General features: G+C 44.1%; 2 protein-coding genes across 8 annotated transcripts in view; both read left to right on the forward strand.

Moving 5' to 3' along the window:
- Nucleotides 1-19,573, forward strand: part of dlgap4b (discs, large (Drosophila) homolog-associated protein 4b) — an 82,357-nt gene extending 62,784 nt beyond the window's left edge. For 6 of the 7 annotated variants that reach the window (XM_058054326.1, XM_058054324.1, XM_058054325.1 and 3 more), the window contains 8 exons: nt 5,941-6,091; nt 6,331-6,583; nt 10,678-11,099; nt 11,403-11,491; nt 12,329-12,834; nt 13,996-14,087; nt 15,128-15,298; nt 16,728-19,573. In XM_058054326.1, the coding sequence (XP_057910309.1) occupies nt 5,941-6,091; nt 6,331-6,583; nt 10,678-11,099; nt 11,403-11,491; nt 12,329-12,834; nt 13,996-14,087; nt 15,128-15,298; nt 16,728-16,958 (1,915 nt within the window). In that variant the 3' untranslated portion in view covers nt 16,959-19,573. Of the gene's footprint in view, nt 1-5,940; nt 6,092-6,330; nt 6,584-10,677; nt 11,100-11,402; nt 11,492-12,328; nt 12,835-13,995; nt 14,088-15,127; nt 15,336-16,727 lie in introns of all 7 variants that reach the window. The other variant, XM_058054330.1, reaches the window with a different exon arrangement.
- A 472-nt stretch (nt 19,574-20,045) lies between these two features.
- LOC131106102 (mucin-5AC) lies at nt 20,046-24,481 on the forward strand. The gene is made up of 3 exons (XM_058054873.1): nt 20,046-20,385; nt 22,128-22,369; nt 23,000-24,481. The coding sequence occupies exons 1-3, from the start codon at nt 20,367-20,369 to the stop codon at nt 24,353-24,355; spliced, it is 1,617 nt and encodes a 538-aa protein (XP_057910856.1). The 5' UTR covers nt 20,046-20,366; the 3' UTR covers nt 24,356-24,481.
- The last annotated feature ends 1,873 nt before the right edge of the window (nt 24,482-26,354 follow it).

The raw sequence follows: 26,354 nt of genomic DNA on the forward strand, positions 1-26,354 counted from the left end.
GCTTAGCCAATTTAAGCAACCTTTATACTGTCTTTTTCACCATTTACTCCCGCTATGCAGCCTCTCCTCCTCCGGGATCTTCTATCGCTCTGTGTAGCGAAGGGGTGCTCAAAGCTAGCAGCTGCTGGCGAGTGTAAACAACGGAGCAAGCGGCAAGCTCCAAACGTAACAAGATGAACATCCATAGCGTTCTACATTTTTAAGAACAACATTTGTTTAATTTGACGTGAAAACATTTGCGATGGAGTCCCGCTGTGCACTTCAATAAAAAAAATGGGGTGTCCAAAATGTCAGGACGTGTGGAACACCTTGAAGTTCTTCACATTAGATCATGAAACCAATCCACTGTGCAGCGCTTAGCCAATTTAAGCAACCTTTATACTGTCTTTTTCACCGTTTACTCCCTCTATGCAGCCTCTCCTCCTCTGTATCTCTGCTGGGATCTTTCATCGCTCGGTGTAGCGAAGGGGTGCTCAAAGCTAACAGCTGCTCGTGAATGTAAACAACGGCGCAAGCGGCAAGCTCCAAACGTAACAAGATGAACATCCATAGCTTTCTACATTTTTAAGAACAACATTTGTTTAATTTGACGTGAAAATATTTGCGATGGAGTCCCGCTGTGCATTTCAATAAAAAAAATAAAAAGCCATTAAATTAACGAGCTCTTTATAGCAAGCGCTCTTTTGACAAAAGGCAGATACTCAAGAAACAAGCGTTACAATACCATTATGTACTCCTATACAGTACAGTATACACCAGGGGTGTCCAAAATGTTAGGACGTGTCAGGACACCTTGATGTTCTTCACATTAGATGCTAAAACCAATCCACTGTGCAGCGCTTAGCCAATTTAAGCAACCTTTATACTGTCTTTTTCACCGTTTACTCCTGCTATGCAGCCTCTCCTCCTCCGTATCTCTGCCGGGATCTTTCATCGCTTGGTGTAGCGAAGGGGTGCTCAAAGCTAACAGCTGTTTGCGAGTGTAAACAACGGCGCAAGCGTCAAGCTCCAAACGTAACAAGATGAACATCCATAGCTTTCTACATTTTTAAGAACAGCATTTGTTTAATTTGACGTGAAAACATTTGCGATGGAGTCCCGCTGTGCACTTCAATAAAAAAAAATGGGGTGTCCAAAATGTCAGGACGTGTGGAACACCTTGAAGTTCTTCACATTAGATCCTAAAACCAATCCACTGTGCAGCGCTTAGCCAATCTAAGCAACCTTTATACTGTCTTTTTCACCATTTACTCCCGCTATGCAGCCTCTCCTCCTCCGTATCTTTGCCGGGATCTTTCATCGCTTGGTGTAGCGAAGGGGTGCTCAAAGCTAACAGCTGCTTGTGAATGTAAACAACGGAGCAAGCGGCAAGCTCCAAACGTAACAAGATGAACATCCATAGCATTCTACATTTTTAAGAACAACATTTGTTTAATTTGACGTGGAAACATTTGCGATGGAGTCCCGCTGTGCATTTCAATAAAAAAAATAAAAAGCCATCAAATTAACGAGCTCTTTATAGCCAGCGCTCTTTTGACAAAAGACAGATACTCAAGATAAGTCTGCAAGGGCACTTATGAATCAATTTACCGTCACATATTAACTCAAGTGCAGAGAGCTTTGCACCTAATATGATTTAACACCGATAAGCACATCTTTATCATTCCAAACATCCGTATTCTTGGTCTGAAATAATATATTCATTATCCACACGTGATCTGTGTGAGGGAAATGCAAATGCAGGCATCACATCGTCAAAGATGCTCCATGAAGTCAGATAATTACCGTATGACAGATAATACGTCCTTGTGCTTGTCGTTTGTAATGCAGACATGTTGCACCACATGTTGCACCACATGTTGCACCACATGTTGCACCACATGTTGCACCACGTGTTGCACCACGTGCGACGAAGGCACGGTCGGACAATCCCGAAACGACTGCAGCGTGAAGAGAACACGTCTTCCATAGCAACCATAATATTATGAAAATGGAAGCAAGGCAGCGCTGCCGTGTTTTGTAAAGTCTACACAGAATTTGAAACATTTGCCGGAGGACATGAACAACCCTCTGAAGAAAAACGTGATATTGCCTCCAGCTACATCTGCTGCCGAGATCAAATCCTTTTTTACTGATTCTGGACAAATATTTCCAATTTTGTCATTCTTGTAAAAGAAAAGAATGAGCTTTGGTCAACACTCTTATGGGGTATTAGTTTTGGGTGGTACTTGTTAGTTAGTGACTTAGTTGGAACTACATAGTGACTTAGTTGGAACTACACAGCATCAGTAATGTTTCATTAGCATTGTTTCAGTAGGCGACACACCAGTAAAAGTACTTCCACTAATATTGTTGAGGAGTTATTTTAGGAGTACTTTTTAAAGCCGGGGATATGAATATGAATTCTTATTATTTAGTCGTGACAAGCTCTAGTAAGCTATTGGTGATCTAAGGTTGCAACTAACAATTATTTGAATAACCGATTAATCGCTGATTATTTTTTTCCATTCATCGATTAATCTGATTTTTTTTTTTTACCACATATTTTTAACTCCCGCATCTTTATTCAGCTATAAAAGATTTCACAAACACCAGGTTGCCACTTGAATGTTAATAATAAAATAATAAAAAATAATACAAAGTTAAATAATACAAAGTATTATGCTTTTTCCACTTTTCTGACCCACAATTGTGGTTAGAATGTTGTGTTCTCGTTTTAAACAATGCCAAAGTTTCAGTTAAAGAAAGTTTGGGATGGCTCTGAACGCTCCGTTTCAGAGCGCTTTTTCTAACATAGGCTCACTGTGACATCATAACGAGCCATACTTCCTTGTATTATATCATGGGAATGTGACGAATCACAACGCAGTGGCCGTGTCTGGAGGCTGTCCGTGGGTGGAATACATTTTGGAAATCCAAGAAAAAAATCCTGCTGGAATAAGTGCAGATTCTGGAAGATCTAGAAAGCTTTCTTTGCAGGTTCTCGTGTGTAGCTGCTCTAGGAGTCCACAACCCGATACAAAGGGATGAAAATGAGCATAGTAGGTACGTTTAAAGCTGATATGTTCCAACATTTAGGTGACCTCAGCCTCTGGGCTGAAAGAACACTGAGGAACCCGGGCGTGATCTTTGACGAGAACATCACTAGAACCGTTTCTTTCAGCTGTGCAATATTGCTATGTTCAGGTCTATGGTTTCTATGAAAGAACTTGAGATTATAATTCATGTATTTGGACTACTTCAACTACTCATCTGCAGTCAGTCCAAAGTGCTGCTGCGAGGCTCTTGAGCAACACCAACACCATACGCCTGTGTTAAAATCCCTCCACTGGCTCCCTGTTGTGTATCGCGTTCAATATCAAATCTGGGTGCGTATTTTTCGAGCCCTACATCTGTGATGTCATCAAGCCTTACATCTCAAATGGGAATCTGAGGTCGTCTGAGCAGAATTCCTTCATGGTTCCTTGAACCTCCTTTAAAACTCCAGGAAATCCATCACTTTGGAATCAGTGCATTGCCTTTTTTTTGCCTACGCTGTGTAGGGCTGTTGGTATGAGGCGTTCAGGTGCATTATTATCACTAATGTGGCCACACTTTTTTCATTTTTATTCACGTACCCCCTACAAAATTTGGTATGTTAGCCGAGATGCTAAGCTAAAACATCTTATTTCCGTGTGGTCAGTGAATATGCAAATTAGTTTAATATCGAAATAAAATATGAAATAAATATGGTCCATGGGCCACGCTTCGGACACCTCTGCTGTATATGACTCCTATTCAAAGTACACAGAGAATTGCAGTATTTTTCCTGCTCATATCACAGGTTAGAACGGCCTCTTGTTGCTAGGCAGAATTTGTCCTCCCAGAAAATATCCTATGGGATAATGAATTGTGTTTATCTCTACACATATTAAGTTTACCATTTAATGCAGCTAAGTCATGTAAATGTGAATAAATATGATATATGGACATATAGTAGATATTGTGGATGTACTTAGCTGATATTTCGGGATTGTCAACATGAGATGGAATAAACGTTTTATTGGTTTTAGACGTACTGCTGGTGTACGGAAAGCGGCAGGAGATACGTAGTAGGTTCCTTCATCCCCTCGTTTATAGAAATGTAAGGTTGATGAATGACTAACCCCCCCCCCCCCCCACCCCCAAACCATCCCTCCAATGGCGCGAGCAGCAGAGCCCTGGATTATACCTTTTTGCAGAGGGAGCTGGATACCCTGTGGTCCCCCCTCCACAGTGTGTCCCCCCTCCACCAACTGGGCAGGTCAATGAGCAGGTCAGTCATAGGCCTTTAAGACACGTCTTAAAGGGGCGTGGTTTCGCCCAGTCACCCAGTCGCCCCACCCAGTCAGGCACTTGTTACGTCACTTTGTTGACAATCACAACTGCCCGTCGCCGTCAAGCTTGTTAAGACCATGAATGCAGCACCTTCAGGTGAAGTTGTAAGACCATGAATGCAACACCTTGTAAGACCATGAATGCAACACCTTCAGGTGAAGTTGTAAGACCATGAATGCAGCACCTTCAGGTGAAGTTGTAAGACCATGAATGCAGCACCTTTAGGTGAAGTTGTAAGACCATGAATGCAACACCTTCAGGTGAAGTTGTAAGACCATGAATGCAGCACCTTTAGGTGAAGTTGTAAGACCATGAATGCAACACCTGTAGGTGAAGTTGTAAGACCATGAATGCAGCACCTTCAGGTGAAGCTGTAAGACCATGAATGCAACACTTTGTAAGACCATGAATGCAACACCTTCAGGTGAAGACGTGTCCTCATCATGTGCAGCTTATGCAAACAAAGACGATGGTAAACATTCTTAGGTTTATATTTTGTTAAGCGTAAGCATCTTATTTTTGCTTCTTTGGCACCATGATGGCTAGCGAGCGGATCATGTGACCACCTGACATCACCAGCTTTGCATGCACTGATGCTGCTATGATGGAAGCCAGAAATGAGATGAGAATAATATATATAGTGTATCAGTATATTCAGTATATTCATGTCCACTCTAAATTCCTATTTTAAGTATGCTTATTGTTTACTTATTATTTTGACTTTTCAGAAGAAGAATCGCCTTTATCGTCATTGTATTGCATACAACGAAATTTGAGTGCAACTCCACGGTACATTTTGTAGAAGGTAAAAATAAGAATAAGGAAAAGGATAAAAATAAAACAAGGAATAACAATATAAATATAAAAGTGGCAGGTGCTGTTCAAAATAAGTGTAAATATATGTACATCAAAAACAATAGCCTATACAGTAACAAGATGTACAATTGCAGTACCCAAATGCATGTTTGTTTTATTATTTCAATTCATTTTATTTGTAATATGCTTCATTTATGTTACATTTATCTCGTGTGTAGTCAATTATAATATTACTATATTTAGGACAGGAAATGTCTAATGTTTTCATTTTCAAATTATATCTTTTGGTTTCGTTCTTAAAAAAGGCGCCTATCAGTAATTACTGTATAGTTCATGTTATCAGATCAGAAAAGAATCAGAATCAGGTAGGTGCAGACACATCTATTAAAAAAGAATGAAAAATACAAAATATACAGAATAACAGTATAAATATATGTACACAGTCTGTTTTTGTTTGTTAGATAAAGTAACAGTACACATTTCCATGTACGGACTTTCCTTGATAAATATAACAAAATGATGTATAAATGTATATATGTTCTTGGAGGCCATATTAAGAGGAAATGAAACTTATACTTCCAACAATAACACCCTCATAGTATTTCTCTTCCATTTCCTATCCTGCTGGGATTCTCACCTGATATCTAGTCCTGCCTCTCCATCCATGACATATTAACATCAACATTTTATATTCCTTTACTGTAATATTTCCTGGTATGTTGTCTAATTTGTCCTGTTTGACTTGAAGTCCTTTCCTTTGCTCTGCAGCTGTCTTCCATCTCTCCGAGAGCTGGCCAATAACCGCAGCCTGGACAACCTGGACTGCATCGGGGGTACGGGCTCGCCTGTCCCACACTGGGATGATGATGACTTCAGCCACGCCTGCAGCACTTTGGGCAGACGGAGCTGTGTGGGACAGGTAACAAACATGGCCGTTCATCATCATCTCATCAAAAGTGTTAGACCAAATCCTGAACCCTGAAGTGAATAAGCGGTAGAAAATGAATGAATGAATGAAAATGAATAAATGAGCCATTGGAACTTGTGACCCCGCGTCAGACTGGCAGCCAGTGCTAACATCTGGCGCTTGGGTGCTGTTTAAAACGGTGCAAACAACCCAAATGTTTACACCCGTCTCTTCCATCTGCTCGTGTGCAGCTACGGGACCTGGACATGAGTCATCACTATGAGGACCGCAGCTCCGACTCCACGTACAGAGATTCCCGTTCCCACTCTCAGGATAACCCGGAGCCTCCAGACTTGCCCATGCCCACTTGCTTCCGCTCCCGGAGCCACAGCTACCTGAGAGCCATCCAGGCGGGCTGCTCTCAAGACGACGACGTGACTTCCATAGACTCAGGCTCGCTCCCGCCCACGGACACCACTGTTCGCACCTACAGCACCAGCACTGGTGAGTCACCGGCCGGAGAAACAGACAGTATATTCCCACTAGGTGTCCTGATAACCGTCATAAAGACGGAATAGACATGAGATCATATCATATAACCATTTCTATTTCCACTGATGACACCAGATTTCAGCTCTCACGGTTGGGTCAGTGTTCCATCAAATGCACACACCAGTATTTTAGCTCCAATGCAGCCTCTTTTGCCCATGCTAGACGGCCTTTCTACACAGTGGAAGACATGGAAAGAACAGTTTGGCTCTTACCTGATAGCCAATGGCTTGGACAAAGCCCCAAAGGAGAAACAGCTTGCAATATTTCTTCAGCGTTTGGGAACAGACAGACCACGCATCATACCCGCACAGACAGGTAACCACGTCAAACCTGGCCCTCCGCTCCTCACAAGCACCACCCCCCCACTTAGACACCCGCCGGTGTGCAGCAGGTCGTGCTCTCTTGGGTGTTGTTCACATTCAAATCATTTTATTCGACGTATTATGACATCAACCAGTCAATGGGACACAGTGGAATATACTGTACAGCATAAAGAGCACCCTCTGGTGGACATTAATGGGAACTACAAGCTGACTAGTTTAGATTTGACTAAAATGACAGCTTTTAAAGTAGACAAACAGTATTTTTTTAACTTTTGTGTCAATATGACATGTAGTTTTATTAATCCCAGTCCGCATAAAGGTTTCAACATGAATATGAATTTTCACGACACTAAACTGGAAAACAAGACATGCGCATCTTAATAACACAAGATGCTAAAGCCTTTACACAAATAATGCTACATTTTGATTAGCTCTAGCTAATACTAAAAGGATGGATTACTCTTGTGTTGGTTCTCATTTGCCTCCATAATGTGTGGCCTTCAAGTGTACTGCAGATGTATTCAGTTGGACCCACAGCTTGACTTTACTGAGGTTCTAGCAGGGATCATCCACATGGTGGCGCTCTCTACCACACGTAATAAAGTAGAACAGCGACTGGAGCGGTTGTTACTTCCATTGGTTTGATGAATTCTTAACAAATAATCGTTTTTAATTGATGGGGGCACGAATAAAGCAAGAGTTTTATCTAGTTTACATCTATTTTCTATGCCGCTTATCCTCAAGGGATAAACTAATTTCCCTATTGTTGCTATCATTGCTATTATAAACCCCTCGTATTGCTCATTGTCGTCATCGCACAGAAAAGGGGGTTTTGTCCGAGGTGCACTTGAATGCGCCAGTCACGCCCCCTCCGAGACGTTCAGGCTCCTAACAAAAGGCACACAAACTAGACGTCTTCTGTCACTCCGGGCAAATATAACCTCAACTAAAGTCACCTTTATTCCACAAACTGTGCTTCCTATTTGAATGACACCAAGGTAAGAATGTGTCTGACCGTCGTATTATTACTTTTACAAAAGATTGTTTATCCGTTGTTTTTAACATACTTTATAGTTTAAGTCACTTGGTGATATTTATATTTACTAGCATAATCGGACATTACAGCTTTAACATTAAGCTAATGCTACCTATGCGTTTTATTGAACTGAAACTCCGCTAATTTTATTTTCCCTGCAATATTTATTTTTGAGATAGTGCTCATTTATATGAATAGGCCTCATAAACTGATTTTACATTCCGTGTTTACTGTTTGGTGCCATAGTTTTATTGTTGATGTGTATGATTTGCCACCATGCTATTATGTAATGGCTGATCATGTCGGTGACAGTAGACTTTGCCATACTTTCTGCTAAAGTGCTCTTTGTCTTGCGGCTGTTATTAAATGAAACAATCCAGGCAGGCAGACAAGTTGGCAAGCAATGCTAAACCGTTAAATAGGGCGACACAATCGGTCTTTTGTCTTCCATTGTTCCTGTGTTTTGTCCAACACCGGCTAACATAAGGACGCCGGCATCTCACATAACACATACAGTACAGACAATGGACAATATTTATACAGTTTCCTTTGCTATAAAGAGCCCACAATTCCAGACTGTTGTTGGTTGCCTTAAACGATTTCAAATTTGGTTGACATGTTTTGAAGAGATTTTTGAGAGATCGTGACAAACATTTGTGCCAGTGTTTTGCACAAAATGAAAGTACAAAATGTATAATAGCACAAGAATATGTTAGATTCCAACAGACAATTGAGAGAGAGATAGATAGGTAATTCACTTATTTTTAAACTTTTCACTTTATTTTAAACAGTACTCAGTTTGACCCTGGAACAGATCGTTTATGTTTCCTATGGGAAAAAAATGTTTTTATGTACACTATAGGAGTGGTTAGCACGCAGGCCTCACAGCTCGGAGACCTGAGTTCAATTCCACCCTCGGCCATCTCTGTGTGTGTCCTCCCTGTGCATGCGTGGCTTTTTTCCGGGTATTCCGGTTTCCTCCCCCATTCCAAAAACATGCTAGGTTAATTAGCCACTCCAAATTGTCCATAGGTATGAATGTGAGTGTGAATGGTTGTTTGTCTATATGTGCCCTGGGATTGGCTGGCCACCAGTCCAGGGTGGACCCCGCCTCTCGCCAGTTAAGACAGCTGGGATAGGCTCCAGCACCCCCGCGACCCTCGTGAGGATATGAAAATGAATAAATATGAACCTATATTAACCTAACCCTAACCACTCTACTAATTAGTTCCTCATTAGTTCTTCAGTAACTATTGTAAATGTATGTTCCTTAGTCGTTAGTCATTAGTTCAGTAACTACCTTTACCAACTAGCTATAGCGATCCGCCTAGTCTCTGGTTTTCTGCATTTTTTTATATTATTTTGGAAATATTTCATGCTCAAGTGTCTGGCTGCTAATTGTTTTCCTGCCTTGAAAATGCCATTTTATCTTGGGCACATGTGGACAGCAGCACCACTGTCCAGTTGGCGTAGCAAGATTCCACTCATTGTGGCACAAAGCATCTGCTTGTTGGGGTTGTTCAATTCCCTTCTACATTTCCCTGACTTTGGCTCCGTAAGAAGCAGCCGTGTTCAGCCGCAAGATGTTCAGCCATCTTTTTGCTGTTTGTTTTGTGTCATGTTAGTATTTTGTAAAGCTTTGACAGCATAGCGAGTATCCAAGTTGATTGGTTTGATTGCATTTTCTTATATTTATGTGTATCTTTTTCGGATTAAATGAAATATACCGCCACACGGCCAACTTCACACATTAGCACATACTGCTGTTGCGATCATTTGAGTGCTTTTGGTTGTGTTTTTCAATCTTCAACTGGACTACATGAGATACGACCACGGCAGCATTAGTCTCATCAGTACTACACTGACATGGAAGCAGGTGCTCAGAACATCTGAAGCCCATCCCCACTTCTGAGTGGTGATTGTCACATTGCTGCTGTACATTCCAAAGTATATTTTAGTGTATCGGTATCTGTATCTAAGGCAAACATAACAGACATAAAGCCAAGACCGCCAACATTTGTTCCTCTGTGCTGTTCTCCGTCTGGAATATCTTGAAAACTGTGTTTGAGTTAATAAAAAAGCTACTTTTAAATGTAAACGTTTTGACATGTGACACAAATATATATATGTCCCATATCAGGGAACAGCTGTGTGTGTAAAATAACACAAAAGCTAAACGTAATAACTCTTCTGTTGTCGTATACAGCTTCCATGACTTTCTCACTGCCGTGTCACATGACGACTCAGTCCGAGGGTTCACGCGTCAGCCGTAGCATTTCTAATGGTGCTGTAAAATTCCCCGTTTGGACTAGCGGTTTTAGCTTGACGGCATCGCACCTCGGGCCTTGGTGTGCGTGGAGCATGATGGGATTGCTTTGGCCGCTTGGAAGGAAGTACTACAGACCCAATGCTGGATCAGTTGGATAACTTCAATTGGTTGCCAGATAGCTTTCGGAATCACTTAGAGCAGGGGTTTCACTCTTTATATATATATAATATGTATGATATATGATATACCCTCGTGATTTTATTGCACAATTTCCCATGTATTTGATTGTATTTGATTTTAAATACCAAAAAAATGACATCACGTGATAATGTTACTTATTGAAGATGCTAACGTAGACCTTCGAATGTTCTGAGTTCCCGCTTTAAAGTCTTCCGCTCGTGTCTCTCTTGCCCTCCAGTCTCATGCATCACCACCTGTAAGAAGGCCGCTCCTCCGCCAGTGCCGCCACGCACAACCTCCAAACCCTACATCTCCGTCACGGTACAGAGCAGCACGGAATCTGCCCAGGACAATTACTTGGAACAAAGGTCAGAGGTCAACAGCCAGTCCAGCCACGCGCACAGCAACTCGTCCGACAGCCTTGACAGCACCCGCGCCAACAGCCTCGCTCGGGGAATACCTCCACCGCCGCACATCATCCCCACTCCCATCGCCACCCCGAGGGAGCCGCTGGTCCCCACCACCGCCAACGCTTCCACCGAAACGGTGGACTCGGTCGTCCAGCATGAGCCCATGAAGTCGGGGTTGAGTAACTCGGACGCGGAAGAAGCTCTTGTGATTCCTGTGCCCAGACGGAAACTCTCATCCATTGGCATCCAGGTAGGTTACGTTTTTAACATCTTCTCCCTCATTTTTAATATTCATCTCATGCAGTAGGCTCAAATGTTTATGGAAGCTGTCCAAATATTACAGAAAATCCCTAATTGGCGTTTCCTCTTCTAAAACAACAGTCCCTTCCTCAATTTTCCAGTGTTGACAATAACAACACCCCAGCCTGAATAATAATTCAACTTGACATTTTCAAAGAAAAGTAAACAGAAATATGCTTGAAGTTGGTAACAAAAATGTTTTTTGCATTTAATGACTCCACAAAATGTAATTGTATACATTTTCTGTTGTGAGGTTGACTGTATACAAGAAGTTCCACGTGAGGAGACCCCACCACTCGCCAGGTTTCAGTCCATCGGAGTACAGGTGGAGGACGGGTGGCAGTAAGTCCTCTTCCTGTCCTTGTAACAACGTGAGGAATTTATATTATAGCCGCACACACACACACACACACACACACACGTGTCTGTTCATAAAACACATTCCTGGTATGCGTATGGTTTGGTTACATTGGTGTTCAACACTTCCGTGTTTTAATAACATTTTGCCATTGAAATCCGAACACAAATCCAACTCACCCGTAAAGTTGCGGCATCATATGGCTAAATATTGAGACACAGGAAGCGAAAATCCAAGTTTGAGCCTACATTGCAATTTATCCAAAACATGCCTGCATGTCATTTGGAGCCAGTTGCAAACGCTCATCCTTTTTTTAAGTAATATTGTCTCAATGCTTGTCCATATTATGTAACAGGAATGAAGTGGTATGGTGTGTCGTGTATTTTCCCACTTTATGATTTGCATGCTTTGTGAAATAATGCCTGGTGCTACTGTTCCTGTGTGATGCTTCTGATTTTTTTGTCATGTTTAATGTTCTTCCCCAGTTTGTGTTTTATGCTGTAACGTTTGTGCATTTTGACATTCCCTTCCGTGTCTGTTTTGCTTTGAACAATTCCCACAGTATGGCCTTGGCACTGCTTTCTCACTTTTTTTTAATCATTTTCGTCATCCGACTGAAGCAGTAGTTGAGAGCTTTTCATGTTGATGTGATAATTCCCGCCCTTCTTAAACTTAAAAGCATGGCTGTCTTGGAAAGTGATCACTTAATGAGCGCTCTGGAGAGACAATTCCGGATTCTTTGTCCACGGAGTTGTTTTTGTAGAGAAGTACTTTCTTCTACAGGGCTTCTTGTCACCATTTGTCTCGGCCGTTTGTTTCAGGCCCAGTCATCCTTCCAGCATGGCCTCCAAACCAGACTCAGACTCGTACAGGCAGGCCGTCCCGGTCAGACCCCTCGTTAGTCAGGCTAAAGCCGCTGAGAAGAAAGTCATGGTCAGTAGCGCCAGCCAGTCTTTGAGCTCCCCTCCCGGACAGGACTCGTTAGACAACGGCGACGCCGCCGGAGACGCCGCCGGTGACGCTTCCTCACCTCCGCCTCCAAGGCAGATCCTCAACCGCTCCACTACACGAAGCAGCTCTTCCTCTTTCTCGGAAAGCCTTGACCCGGCACTGGACCCCTCGTCGCTACCACCCCCGGAACCCTGGCTGGAGAGCGGGAACGGGAGCAGCAGCAGCAGCGCCCCGCAAAGTGTTACTGGGGGGGGCACGTTATGTCGAAGAGATGGCCACTGGTTCCTGAAACTCCTGCAAGCCGAAACAGGACGCATGGAAGGATGGTGCCAACAGATGGACCAGGAGACCAAAGACAACCAGCTCTCGGAGGAGGGTAAGACCGGTCCCACGTCTTGAATTCATGGCTAGGATCATCTGGGTTTGGTTCTTCGACGTCCTTGATGCGGCAAAACTATTTTTGTCCTCCTTTTCCAGGACAGGATTGATTTTTTAAAAAGGGGAAATATGTCAACATTTGAACACACATCTAACACAGGAAATATGCCTTTCAATATTATTTGGTATGATAATAATAATAATAATAATAATAATAATAATAATAATAATAATAATAATAATAATAATAATAATAATAATAATAATAATAATAATAATAATAATAAAATATGTATTTATATATTTATAAAATATTTAATAATTTAATAATTTAATTTTTTATTTAATAATATTTAATATTTAAATATTTAATAATATTTAATAATATTTGGTGTCATGAACATTTTGAGCCATAAATGCTACAATAAAACCAAAAATATATAAAAATCCAACACGTGCACACCCCCTGAATTAACCCAAATATCGAGCCCCCGTCCAGCGATCACACGGGTCATGGCTCAGGTCTGGGCTTGGGCCTTAGACCATACAATCACTCTATCAGACATACCCAGCATGGAGGGGGATGAAGCAGTAATACCTGGGGCCACCACACACAAGAACGCCTGTAATCCTCGGAATTACACAAATCTAGCCCGGACCCGATTAAACCTCCAGATTAAATTAGTGTGTCAACATCAGCCTCTCAAAACATGAACAAGTGAACACTAATGTACAGTGGACGAGATCGATGTTGCTCATGGGCAGAACCACGTGATTATGTCATGCAATCCGTGCATCCCGGAGTCTTAAATCTGTTTTCACATCGCCGTAACGTTCCTCACCCGTCACTGGATCGCAGTCAGAATTTTGTCAGAGCAGATGTTTGTCCTAGTTTTGACACAGCGCTGCTGATTGGCCAAGGCCTTGAGTATCTATATAAGCTTCCATAACTTCAAAGAGGATAACATCGGCCAAATACGATTACATTTCCTCGTCCCACCCACCAGTGAAGCCGCTCGAGCGGGGAATTAATATTTCCAAATATTGGTTGTGACCGACTATGGATTGTATTGTCTACGCTGTCGATAACGTTTCTAGCATCCATGCTTTCTACTTACATATGTGTGTTTATCTGTCTTTTATATGTTTGTCTGTGTAGTACTGGGCAAGGTCCGCAGTGCAGTCGGAAGTGCCCAGCTCTTAATTTCCCAGAAGTTCCAGCAGTTCCGGGGGCTTTGTGAACAAAACTTGGTGGGTTTTGTCTTTGCACCAATGCCCATACCTGTTGAACCAGTACCAACCCAGTCCTCACTTATAGTTATTATTATATTATTATTGTTCTGATACATACATACATATACAGGCTTGGACTTTGTGTGTGTGTGTGTGTAGGGGGGCACTTGGTGGCCCACCAGCACAAAATAAAAGTAGCTTATAATAAGCCATTAAGCCATTCTTTTCCAGTGACGTGGCGGCCTTATGGAAAGCGAAGCCAGCTCATGATGCTTAAATCAGCATCCCACGCCGCCGTCGCTTAGATGGAATGTTCTTGGTTCAATGTTGTTGCCGTGCATCTGTGCCTCTGTGTTTGTGTGGGTTCTTTCCCACAAGCTAAACAACCAACAGTGTTGTGTGGTCCAGAATAAAGAGCTGAGACCCTTTTCAGCCTGTAAGTTTGGCGCCCTCTAGTGCTAAGCAGGCAAGGTAGCAAATATCTTAATTGTTTTGGTGCTTTTGCTACCTGGGCCTTCAGTAGAGATTCAACCTGGAATATTTTTTTCTTGGCAGACACTGTGAGGACCAGTATCATAATATATTCCAAAAACATGCTAGGTTAATTAGCCACTCCAAATTGTCCATAGGAATGAATGTAGGTGGGAATGGTTGTTTGTCTATATGTGCCCTGTGATTGGCTGGCCACCAGTCCAGGGTGTACCCCGCCTCTTGCCCCAAGACAGCTGGGATAGGCTCCAGCAGCCCTGCAACCCCAGTGAGGATAAGCGGTAGAAAATGAATGAATGAATGAATGAAAGATCTGACTGTAATTTCTGCTCCAACCTTCCAGCATTAATAACCAACTTCCACTGGGGGTCGCCATTGCTCAGGCCAGTCTGATAAATATGAATCAGCCAGAGCATTCTGTGATTTAGAAAGCAAAAGAAGAGTACGGAAGTAGTCAGGAATGTCAGGAGGCCAGGAATGCAGCTATATGTTTCTCGTTGACTGTTCCAATGTTTTTCATGCAAATTCTGCTAACGCCTTTACTTAGTTCCTGTCCCTCTCTTGGCCAGAATGTGAACGCCAACCCTCGACCCACACCTCAGGACCTGGCGGGTTTCTGGGACCTGCTGCAGCTCTCCATCGAGGACATCAGCCTCAAGTTTGATGAGCTCTACCATCTCAAGTCCAATGACTGGCACCCTGTGCCGTCTGAGGCGGCCCAGTCGCCCCCTGAGCGGAAGGTACTTCCCACCCCTGCTGCCCAGTGCCCTGGCTGGGGTAGGAAAGCCGCCGAAACCGGCCTCTCTCCTCCCACCACCACCACCATTTCTCCCACTTTTTTCTCCCCCCCTTCTTCTTTGACTCCCCGTCCCTTTGTGGGATATACGTACTGTCTGGGTCCAATAGAAAGTGGCCAGAGATCCCATTAGACATGCATGGAGCCATTCATCTCAAAGAGGGCACTTGGTGTGTGTCGATGTGTGTGTCGATGTGTGTGTGTGTGTGTCTTAAGTGTGAAGCCCTGCTTTGAGCATGCATGTGTTGCAGCTGCAGTGGAGCATGGCTAAGATGGACTGACTCTGGTCACCCGATGCACTCCTGCTCCTTCTCCATCATGTCTGTGGTTGTGTTTGTGTCTGTGTTGGTGGCTCTTTGCAATGACGTGTTTGGTCAGGTGTTACATGGGACTACTGTTACTATTACTATTACTTATTATTACTATTACTTACTATTACATGGGATGTGATTACTATTACTTACTATTACTATTACTATTACTTACTATTACTATTACCTACTATTACATGGGATGGCCATAATGTGTTGGGATCCTGTCTATCACATCAAATTGGACTTTTTATTACATTACTATTACATTTACTATTACTTACTATTACTCACTATTACTATTACATGGGATGGCCATAATGTGTTGGGATTGTGTCTATCACATCAAATTGGCCTTTATGTCAGAAATGTTAAATTGTGTACATTTAATGCAGTACATGCCAACAACCACTAGAGGGCGTAGGTAATTCAGGTCCAGCTAGGTTATTAAGCTACAATTGTGGAAAAGCACAAGCCTGGTGATTCCTTGCTTTAAATGCATTTAATAATCGTTTAAGGCATAATGATGGCTTAAGTCGCGAGTGAGCATTTAAAAAGGGAAAGCTGAAGCTAATGTAATAGTTTACAACAGACACTTTTATTGCAACTGTTAACCCAAAATCAGACGGGAATGTCAACGTCAAGCTAGCAGGAGGGTTTGGAGGAGTGGGAGGGAGCCGCATGTCAAACAGATATTTTATGGGCATACCACAGAAAGTGTGGATCTAGCGTATTAATACCGTATGGATGCTTTTAATATGCTTGTATATGTGCATCATATACGACCTTTCCTTTATGTTGCTTTGCATGGTGTATGTCTTCTCATGTCTCATGTCCATATCAGTTCATGTTCCCACTTGATGTCCAAAAACAATCACTGACTGTTTCTCTACTGTTTTGCCAGCTGTTTATATTGTCTGTGTTTATTCTGTTAAAACGACGTCAGGCTTTATCAAAAGCAGGCGGCACTGCTGTCTTCTCTGTCAAAGTCCCGTCTACCAACTTTGTCTTTCGTGGCCGTGTCTTTCGTCCCTCCTTATTTGTCCCGTGTCGCCACTGCAGGACGAAGAGAAGGCGCCAAAGAAGGCTGGTAAAGGACGACCCTCGCTGTGCCGCGAGAAGAGCGCAGAGTCGTCTTCCACGTCTTCTTCGCTCTCGGCAGAGAAGCAGAGACAGGAAGCTCGCAAGCGTCTGCTGGCTGCCAAGAAGGCCGCTTCTTTTCGCCAGAACTCTGCCACCGAGAGCGCAGACAGCATTGAAATCTACGTCCCAGAAGCACAGACTCGCCTTTGAGAGCGACAGTAGGAAAGGAATGTCAGGTCAGATCACGGGATGGATAAGTGTGGCTGAAAAATACCTGCCGAGGGAAGAGGGACACTTTTGCAATGCAAATGACAAAGTGGGGTAGAGTGGGGGAGGAGAAGCCAAATTCCCCTCGGCCAGGGTGGGGGTTGATTTTTAACTTACTGGCACAGTTTGTGGGCTGGTCCTGAAGGCATCAAATACGTCCATATCCTGTATATCCGACAGATAAATGACACGCATTAACTTTTGTGTACTTTACAGACAGTATTATGAAAGCTGCCAATCAATAACTTTCAACTCGTTACTAATATATATCATAGAAAATACACGTAACAACTGTATTCCTATCACATCCTCAAAATATGTTCCAAAATGTATTGAGCATTGGCTAGAAGATCTAATTAATGTGAGGCCATAGTTGGGTTCTCCCCAGGCTGGCCATTTTGTAGCTTTGCACAACTCCGCCTTGTGGCCACCAGACAAACTACATTCATGTACAGGTATGTCTTCCTTAGATTGATTTGTTCACTTCATTCGCCCCTTTTCTTTTGTAAAGGCTCCTACTTACTACAGATCAGGTAACTGAGTATTTTCAACTGTGATATGATGAGAATGAAAGTCGGGTCTGAAGGGGGATTTCTATATTTCCTAGCGCTAATGTGTCTGTTAGAATGTTTTGTGTCAAAGAGCACCATCGCAATTTATACAAGTTGATTTCTTCATGACTTTGAGTGAACACATGTCCGTGTGATGAAGCACTGAGCACGTTGATTTGAACAATGCTTCCCTTCTGCAGACAGAGTACATATGAAGGATATACCTGGCAACATACATTAGCACTCATGGTTAGCAATTGATTTCAGTGCAACATATATTACTGCCCCCTAATGAAAAACATATCAATCTCAAGTATCTGTTAATTGCATTCATTTAAAAAGAGCTTATTTAATGAGCAAATGTGTTTTGTATCATGCAAGCCTGCTTATAGAAGGGGTGGTGGGGGGTATGGTCAATTGCCCAAATTATTTAATTGAACATTACTATAATAAACAAGAAGGATCTGCAGTCACACTGCAGCCAATATTGCTCCATGTCCTGGAATCACACAGCAGAATTTCCCACTCCTGGTACAGTTGACATCCCTCAAGTCAACACCCCCCCCCCCCCCTCCCCTTTAAGCAAAGCACCACAGTTGTTTACATGTCTTCCAGTCCTAGCTTATCTCCCCACAAATGATCCACAAACCACGCTTCCTCGTCTAATGGCTCCAGTCAAACTGCTGCAATGTCACGTCACGCTTTACTTTCTCGATGGCCCAAAAATGCACCCGGGGGCTTTGACTTGGAAATGCCCCAATGAGCACTTTTCTTTCTCCGGGGTAAGAGCTGACCATTTAATGGGTGGCTTTTGTTTGCTGTTGTTTGCCTGCTGGGGATGAGCAGGCTGAAGGCTGGAGGGTGTCAATTGCCTGTTCCTGAGTCAATGCCTCTTCCTTTTGACTGACGCCAACAGCATCGTTAGCACCTGGCGGTCGTTAGCGTGCGCTTTGAATCTCTCCTCAACTTGATTTGATTTCTGACTGCGAGGAAAGAGATGTCTGTCAAGTTAGTTGACTTTTCTTGAAATAAGCAACCAGTGTGGCTGTCTTCTACCTTCCATCAGTGATGGACTTGGCACATTTGACGGTGTGATGTTTACCGTATGAGCAAATCCAACAGAAAAACTGCGACAGTCCGGCATTGTTGGCGTTTTAATGTGCATTAAGAGCTTGTATATGCACCCAACTGTCGATTTTAGATGAAAAGTCTTCTTGTTTTGCCATGTTCTTCACTCCCAAACACTAGTTAGATTAGCACATAATGTGGCGGGGGAAACAGATCTCATCCATTTCAACAAGGACTCTTTCCAATACACAGTTGGCTGGCTGCAGATATCGCTCGGACACACCTACATCTATTTCCTGAGTAGGCTCCAAAACAACTGCACTGTGGGGTGTGTTGGCCCTTTTGATATCGCTCTAATAATGACTCAAGCTGGGCTTTTTTATTTAAATGTATTCTCACATCCATTCAACCACCATCACATATTTAGTAAGACATATATAGAGATAGTATACCTCAACCACTTGCACACGGTATCGCAAAGGCCTGCTTGCAGCAAGTTCATTAGCATCTTTGCTTTGGAGGGGCGAGGGGGGGCCTCACCACAAGAGACGATGTAGCAAAAAAAGACGTTTCTGAAACCAATTTTATCAAGCAAGCACTTTTAATTAAGTCTATAAATGGAGTGTTCTGTATTATAATCTGTCTGCGTGCGTGGATGTGTTTTTCTTAAAAGCGCCTATTAACCATGTCATAGTCTTACTCTTAATAAAAGTATACTGTATGTGCAGATGAAAAATAATGATTTGATATTACAATTCATATTGCAATCCCCCCCCCCCCGTGCTTCTTAAAGCGACACTCTGTACATAAGTTAGACAGAAGGATATAATTGTTTACAATGCTGTAGATCTATTTATACTATTTCAAGGTTGTTCGGGTGTTTGATGGAAAGGCATAAGATTCAATAAAATGAAAACATTACTTTCTCAAAAGGTCTGTCATTGCTGCATTTATTTATTTTGTTTTGAGTTTTGATTCATAAAATGGTTGGTCCTTGTATTTTCTGTGCAGTCTTTTCTTGAAGGAAGGGCAAGTTTAGGATTGGGATATATGTTTGTTAAAAAAAAAACAAGGAATAAATCTACATAGTAGACATATTACACTAAATTAATGTAATATTATTATGCAGTCTATTCCTTTTACTGTTTACATAACATTTGGCAGCGTTACGTAAAGCCATCCACAATGTGTGTCTGTGTAATGATAATCATAGCAGCGGTTTATAAATAAACAAACTTGATGTAGCAGCGGGCTTCCACGCTAAAAAGACGCAATTCCAACCTCATGTGTTTCATATTTTGAATGGAATGGTCCTTTCGTCAGTCACAATGACATAGGGCTTGGCTGTTGTCCAGACGAACGCCGTGATTGGCTGACGGGTGTGAAAGAGTCGAAACGGAGAACCGCGATTGGCTGTCAGCCGTGGATAAGGCGGGATCATTCCAGCGGCGACTGTCAAGATTGGCAAAGGACTGGTGTTGCCGAACGCAGGTAAAAGACGGAGCCACATCAAAAAGGAATCATTTATCCCGGGAAGAAAGCACGTCCTGGGATGGGAACCGGCCGAGGCCTTCGCGCGGAACAACAACCACAACAGCGAGGTATTTAAGTTTAGTGGAAGAAGAAGGCGAGGAAGGCTTGAGCCCTTGTGTCAACCGTCGCTGGTCTGGCGGGCACGCTTTGCCACTGCAGCAAGTTGGACAGCTGCGTGCTCGACAGCCATCAACAAAGAATGAAAGCCTTCAAGCGAAGTAAATCCTTTTTATTTATCTACACCGTCTATGTCTATGCTATATATATTCCTGTGAGCTATTATGTGTCTTTGCTGTTGGTTTTTGCCTGGAATGCAAGTTTTTTTTTGTCGTCTCCATCCCAAACGCGGCGTGTTTGTGTGATTGTGGAGGGACGGCTAGCCAGCTAGTTATCTCCAGAGGCGAACACAAACAAGGTGTCCATTCGGGGCTTCGGGTCTGCCTCCGTGGTGCTTAAACCGTCCAACCACCGTCCCGGTGTGCCTTTTTTTTAAACGTTGTCCGCCAAACGGTTATTTCTTTGAAACGCGCTAGCATCCCAACTTGGTGCTGCTAACGGTCAAAAGAGACTCGCGCGAAGCCGAGATTTTTTATTGTTCGTCTTCATCCAACGTTTTATTATTGAAGGATTCGCGTTTTTGGAAACGCTTTCATCGGCACCGGATTTACACTCATTCAGACGCGCTGGAAAAGGAGCATGCGCTTGTAAACAAAAAGTTGACGATGAGGTGTTACAATTGCAAACTGCTCGCCACAAGAAGTTGTAAGAAGTACACAGTAACTTTGAAATAAGTTACATTTATCCGCCGAAACACAAAATTAAAAAGTGCAAAACATGACGCTTTTGTTTGACTCGGCGACATGAGGCGAAAGCAGCCTTCACATGGCCGATGGACTCTTTGGCTAGCAGCTACTGTGATGTTGATATGCACACAATCTCCTTTGTGAAGACAGGCGCTGCCCCGGGGGTCAGGTTTCACTCGGCCGCACAGAAAGACGTTTTAGGCCCCCCCCCCAAGGGGATCTCTCATGTTTGGTTTTCCAGGGAGATCCGACCCTGGATCAGATACAGGAGCAGGCACGCAGCAACGTCCAAATATGAATGAACACCGATAAAACACAAAGACCATTTTTTGGGGGGGTTATCGCGCGGAACTTTCTAAACTATGTGAGCTACTTCCGCCGTACACCACAAACAGGAAGTCATGCTTTTAATTTGTTACGCTAATGACTCCATTTCTCAGATTGAGTGGCTGTTGAACCCCAATGGGGACACTTTATTGGGAATGATGGTGGATCCTATTTGGGAAGATCAGCTGGTGGCGGATGTTTGGGTCGAAACTTCAAAATAAGAGCAGCACATTTGTTGTTTTCTGATATGACTGTTTACCAAAAGGATAAGTCGTCCATACAGGTGAAAGAATCCAATGTAAGGCTAATCAATGATTTCCTTTTTGGGTGCCAAGACTGAAAGATGTTTCCGGAAACACTTGCCAGGACAGGATGTTGGAAATTTATTGTCAAAAAAAGAGCTGATTAACCATCACGGAATTCAAAAATTGTTTCTATGGTTACAGTATCTCTTCGTACCTTTACAGTTGGAAATGTAGAGGTAGATGGAAATTAAATGATGCGTTTCCCGACGATGTTCGCCCATAGTTTTGCACAAATTCATCCTTTTAACCCCTCCCTTTCCTGTTTGAAACCCATGCAAAGGGAAATGCTGCAAATGGAAAATTCAGCACTCTCATAAAGGCTGCAGGATGACAAACAAATACAAAAGAAAGTCGAAACTTTTGAAGATACAGAATTAGAAAACAGGAACTTTAATGGCAAATTATTTTGCATTTGTCTTAGCAGATTTTTTGTTTGGGGGGGGGTACAAATTGAGAGCGATTACAAATGGAAGCAGCACTAACAACATGACTAACCTGATCTTATCCCCCCCCCTTTTGTGTCAGCTTTGGAAGAAGAGCATCACATGGATCAAGAGCACTCTTCCGCCATGTCGGACAGCGATGACGGTTCCCCCCTCAACCTGTCAGGAAGGGGGCTCTTTGCGAAGCGCCGTCGCCGCGGCAACCTGCCCAAGGAGGCGGTGCAGATTCTTCGAAGCTGGCTGTACGAGCACCGCTTCAACGCCTACCCCTCCGAGCAGGAGAAGCTCAGCCTTTCCAGCCAGACCAACCTCTCCGTGCTGCAGGTGGGAATTCATCAAAATGCAAAATATTGATCTGTTCTCACGTATGGCCATTTGAATTTGTTAGCTAAATTATACAGGAAAACCCCAAACAAAAATAATTTTGAAGTTAAAAAAACCAAAAAATTCTAATATTTTGTATTATTATTTAATATTATAACTTGGATTTCTAATGGTAGGTCTAATGAGCTTGGAGTCAAAAGGTCAACAGTCCATGCTAGGAGATGATAGTGACCTCCCGTGTATTTGTATCGTTATTATATACGGTACGAGATAATGCTGCAGATAGCTGATATTTTTCCCAATTCCATGACTGGTTTTCCAGCCCCTTCCCGGATGTTAAGGCATCAGCAGACTAAAACTATCGCTTTCTGAACTCCTTTAAATGCCTGTCATGCTTAACCGAATAATACCGCTCCGATGTGTTCGCCAAAGCGGAGTCAACTTCCCATCGCCGATGTCATGACCACGAACGAGCTGAGATCGATTCATCGGCACGCCTGGCGGTCGCAGCCGCGCATCACACGCCATTTAGCCAAAATTGCTTCAAGACACGCCGCAATTCCTATCCATGAGTCGGTGTTGTTGATCCCAAGAACGTGGCGCTCATGTGTGAAACCCCTCCCATTTCAGATATGCAACTGGTTCATCAACGCCCGCCGCCGCCTCCTTCCTGACCTCCTAAGAAAAGACGGCAAGGACCCCACCAAGTTCACCATATCCCGCAAGTTTAACGCCAAGGGTGACGGCCACGCCGCCCCCGGAGGCGGCAGCAGCTCCCCCGAGTGCCACCCTTCCACCGGCTCCTCCCAGCAGCGCCCGTCTGTCATTCGCTCGGCTTCGTCGTTGGACCTCAGTGTCCTTGGGAGCACCGCCACCGCCATCCTGACGGGGGCGGGCTACCCCGGCAAGGACGGCTCGGTTCAGGCGCTGATGAGGCTGGACACGCAGAGTCTGCTGAGGGAGGCGGAGGAGCGGGGGGCCAACACATCGGCCAGCCCGACCGGCGGGCTCTTCAACACGCCCCCCCCGACACCCCCGGAGCTCTTTCCCACCCAGGACTTCAGCGACCTGAGGCTTCTGGTTGACGCAGCTCTACAGAGGGCAGCGGAGCAGGAGAACCTGCACCGGATCCAGGAGAGTCCGACTCTTAAAGAGACGGTGAAGGCGGAGGCGCGAAGTGACCTGGGCCCCACCCCTCCACCCGAGGACGGCCAGCAAGTCTTGGATCCCTGCAGAGTCCAGAGTCTGATGGAGAAGGCCATGGCGGTGCCAGCCGTCACTACGGCGACGCCCGTATCCGCTCCAGCCTCGGTCTTGGTTTCTGCCCCGCGGCTGCCCCCCCTCTCCGTGACCAAAGTCATCTGGAGTCCGTTGGAGAAGGATGGCGTCCGGGCCTCCAGCCCCAAGCAGCTCGTCCCAGCCCCCGTGTCAGACGCCATGTTGGGGCAGCGGAGTTGTGAAAAGCTCGCCGCCGCCGCAGATTCCACCCCAGGGTCAACCAGTCCGAGTCCGTCACTGCCCCTGACCAGGCCAGCGCCGGTGCCATCACCAGTAGGTTCTACCTCCACGACCCCAACGAGCCAGGAGTCCCCGCCAGCGCTTGGGGTTGTTCCATCCGCCCCCACCCCAACCATCACCTCGTTCACAGCCCCAAGAACTGTCCCCCTTTACCTGCCCTTCCACAAATCCCAGTTTTTCCCAGTGGCCTTTCAGCCGCCCGTGTCGCCCCCCCTTGGCCCCTCCCCGGTGTCTACCTCCGGCCAAGCTGCAGCGCCCCCGCTCTTGCAGGCGTCCAGGTCAACAGTCCCCCCTCATCTTGGCTTCGCCCCCCACCTCCCCACCAGCGCCAGCAGCACACGGAGTCCTGGGGGGGCGCCCAGTGTTTGGAGCATGGTCCATGCCGACACCAGACAGCCCAGTCGTGTAGTGAAGCCCCCCATGGCCGGCGCCGTGTGGGGGCCACAACACACGGCCTGCACACAGTGAGTGGGGGCGGCCGCTTACCTTTTTATCTTTTTATGGCCGAAAAACACAAAAACACAAAAACAAAGTGAATGTATTTCATCACCACTCCTCATAGAGACGCATGTGCCTGTGGAATGGGGGGGTCGGGGGGGGGGGGGGGGGGGGGGGGCTTTGTTTTAGATTTGATTTTAGGCTGCTGGTTCAAGCAACTTGTATTTGTTTTAGCGTTCTAGAATCAAACCTGCTGGTAGCAACTCAACATTCCAGGTTCCTTGATGTCCTGGGATCAGCATTCCAGGTTCCCTGATGTCCTGGGATCAGCATTCCAGGTTCCTTGATGTCCTGGGATCAGCATTCCAGGTTCCTTGATGTCCTGGGATCAACATTCCAGGTTCTTTGTCCTCCTTCTTCTTCTCCACCAGCAGCTGGCAGCTTCAGTAGCGACTTTGCCTTTCTGGATGTCCTTTGAGTTCCATTAGTTTTCTTCATGATCACACTAACAACATAGTCCTCATTTTTATATCGAAGTCGTTTGCTTTATCTTTATTTGATGCCGTGGCGGACCTGGAGAGAATCCATTGTTGTTGCTGCCAATCATCTCTCCACCATCTCTGTGTCTTCATTCCACAGCCAAAGGGACTCCAAGGATCTGTCATGGCGGGCCACTACTTGTGGTTCTTTTCCAAGTGTATTATTGTCTTACTGTGTACTTGATGTGTAGTGTACACTTTGCTGGTCTTGGAGAACAAAAGGAGGTCACATTGGATCTCAGCGACATCAACGTTGGTGTGAAATAGAGACTCTTGATGGCATCATGCTGGGGTTTTCTTTTTTTTTTTTTTTTTGGACTGAAGCGATCCGCTTTAGTCTGGTCTTGTATTTCCAGCCAATAGGAAGTCTTCAGAATCGTCCTACCAGGTTGTTTCCCCTCATCTGTGCTTTAGAAATGTCAAATCATTCATGAAATCGTAGTTTCCATGAAACTGTCTTAAGGAAAAGCTGCAATATATTTACTGTGGCTGAACTTCATAGAAATACTGTAGCAGAAGTGAGTCTGAAACCCGTTGACCATAGTCGTCCAACCGTGGCCAGTTTGTGGAGATGATGCACGCGTGGGTGGAGATGTTTTAGACGCTTGTCCACTTGAAATCTCTACTGTTTGGTTGGCAGCTCATGTGCATGTATACCTCATTTTACACGTTAGGTCTTACGTAGAGAAGCGAGTATTACTGTAAAAGTGCTATTTTTCTATTCCTACTACGTGGAAGATGAACAGTTAAGGCTGAATGTTTTTAGCTAGCATGGTTTCCCGTACGTTTTAGATGCTTGACATTCCAATCGGCAAAGATTGTAACGTCTGTACATATTTTCACGTTAGAGAGTTTTTTTTTAGTTTGGTAACGACATGACGCTTATCTCCAAGATTGTCATTTCTTCACCGCCAAACGCATTCCAGAATGTTGACGTTGTGAACCATGACGGACCGTTAGCAGTATGACGGGCTTCTGTGCCTTAAACCTCCAAGTGAGGGATTACGTGCCCTCCTTTTTTGTTGTTGTATTGTACATGAGCTTCATAGTCTGTGCAATATATGCCTTAAACTTCAATTGTTTTCTATAAGCATTTCATTGAAATAAAAAGCTCAGTTTTTCATACTTGGTGCACCGTCTGGTATTTTGTGGACTCACTTTTGTATTAGACATGAACAAGCGTCCGAACGTTTGACTGGTGGTGTATAATTTTTTTTTTTTTAATTGTTGGATGACTGTTCTTCCTGAAGCAGACTAATTATAGGTTGACAGCTTCATGTCCAAGAAAATAAGAATAACATTCTGGATTAAAAACTCCACTTGTTATCCACTCACTCCAACATTTGGAGCAGATTTAGTTTCCTGGGGGAGGTCTTCTATGTGTTTTGGGTTATTACCCTCTTCTTTCCACCTATATTGGTGTCTCTTTCAAAACTAGCTTAATGGATTAAGCCGGGATATCTTGGTTATACTGGTTCAATTTATCCATG

The sequence above is a fragment of the Doryrhamphus excisus genome, chromosome 18 (assembly GCF_030265055.1).
Source record: "Doryrhamphus excisus isolate RoL2022-K1 chromosome 18, RoL_Dexc_1.0, whole genome shotgun sequence".
Classification (NCBI taxonomy): domain Eukaryota; kingdom Metazoa; phylum Chordata; class Actinopteri; order Syngnathiformes; family Syngnathidae; genus Doryrhamphus; species Doryrhamphus excisus.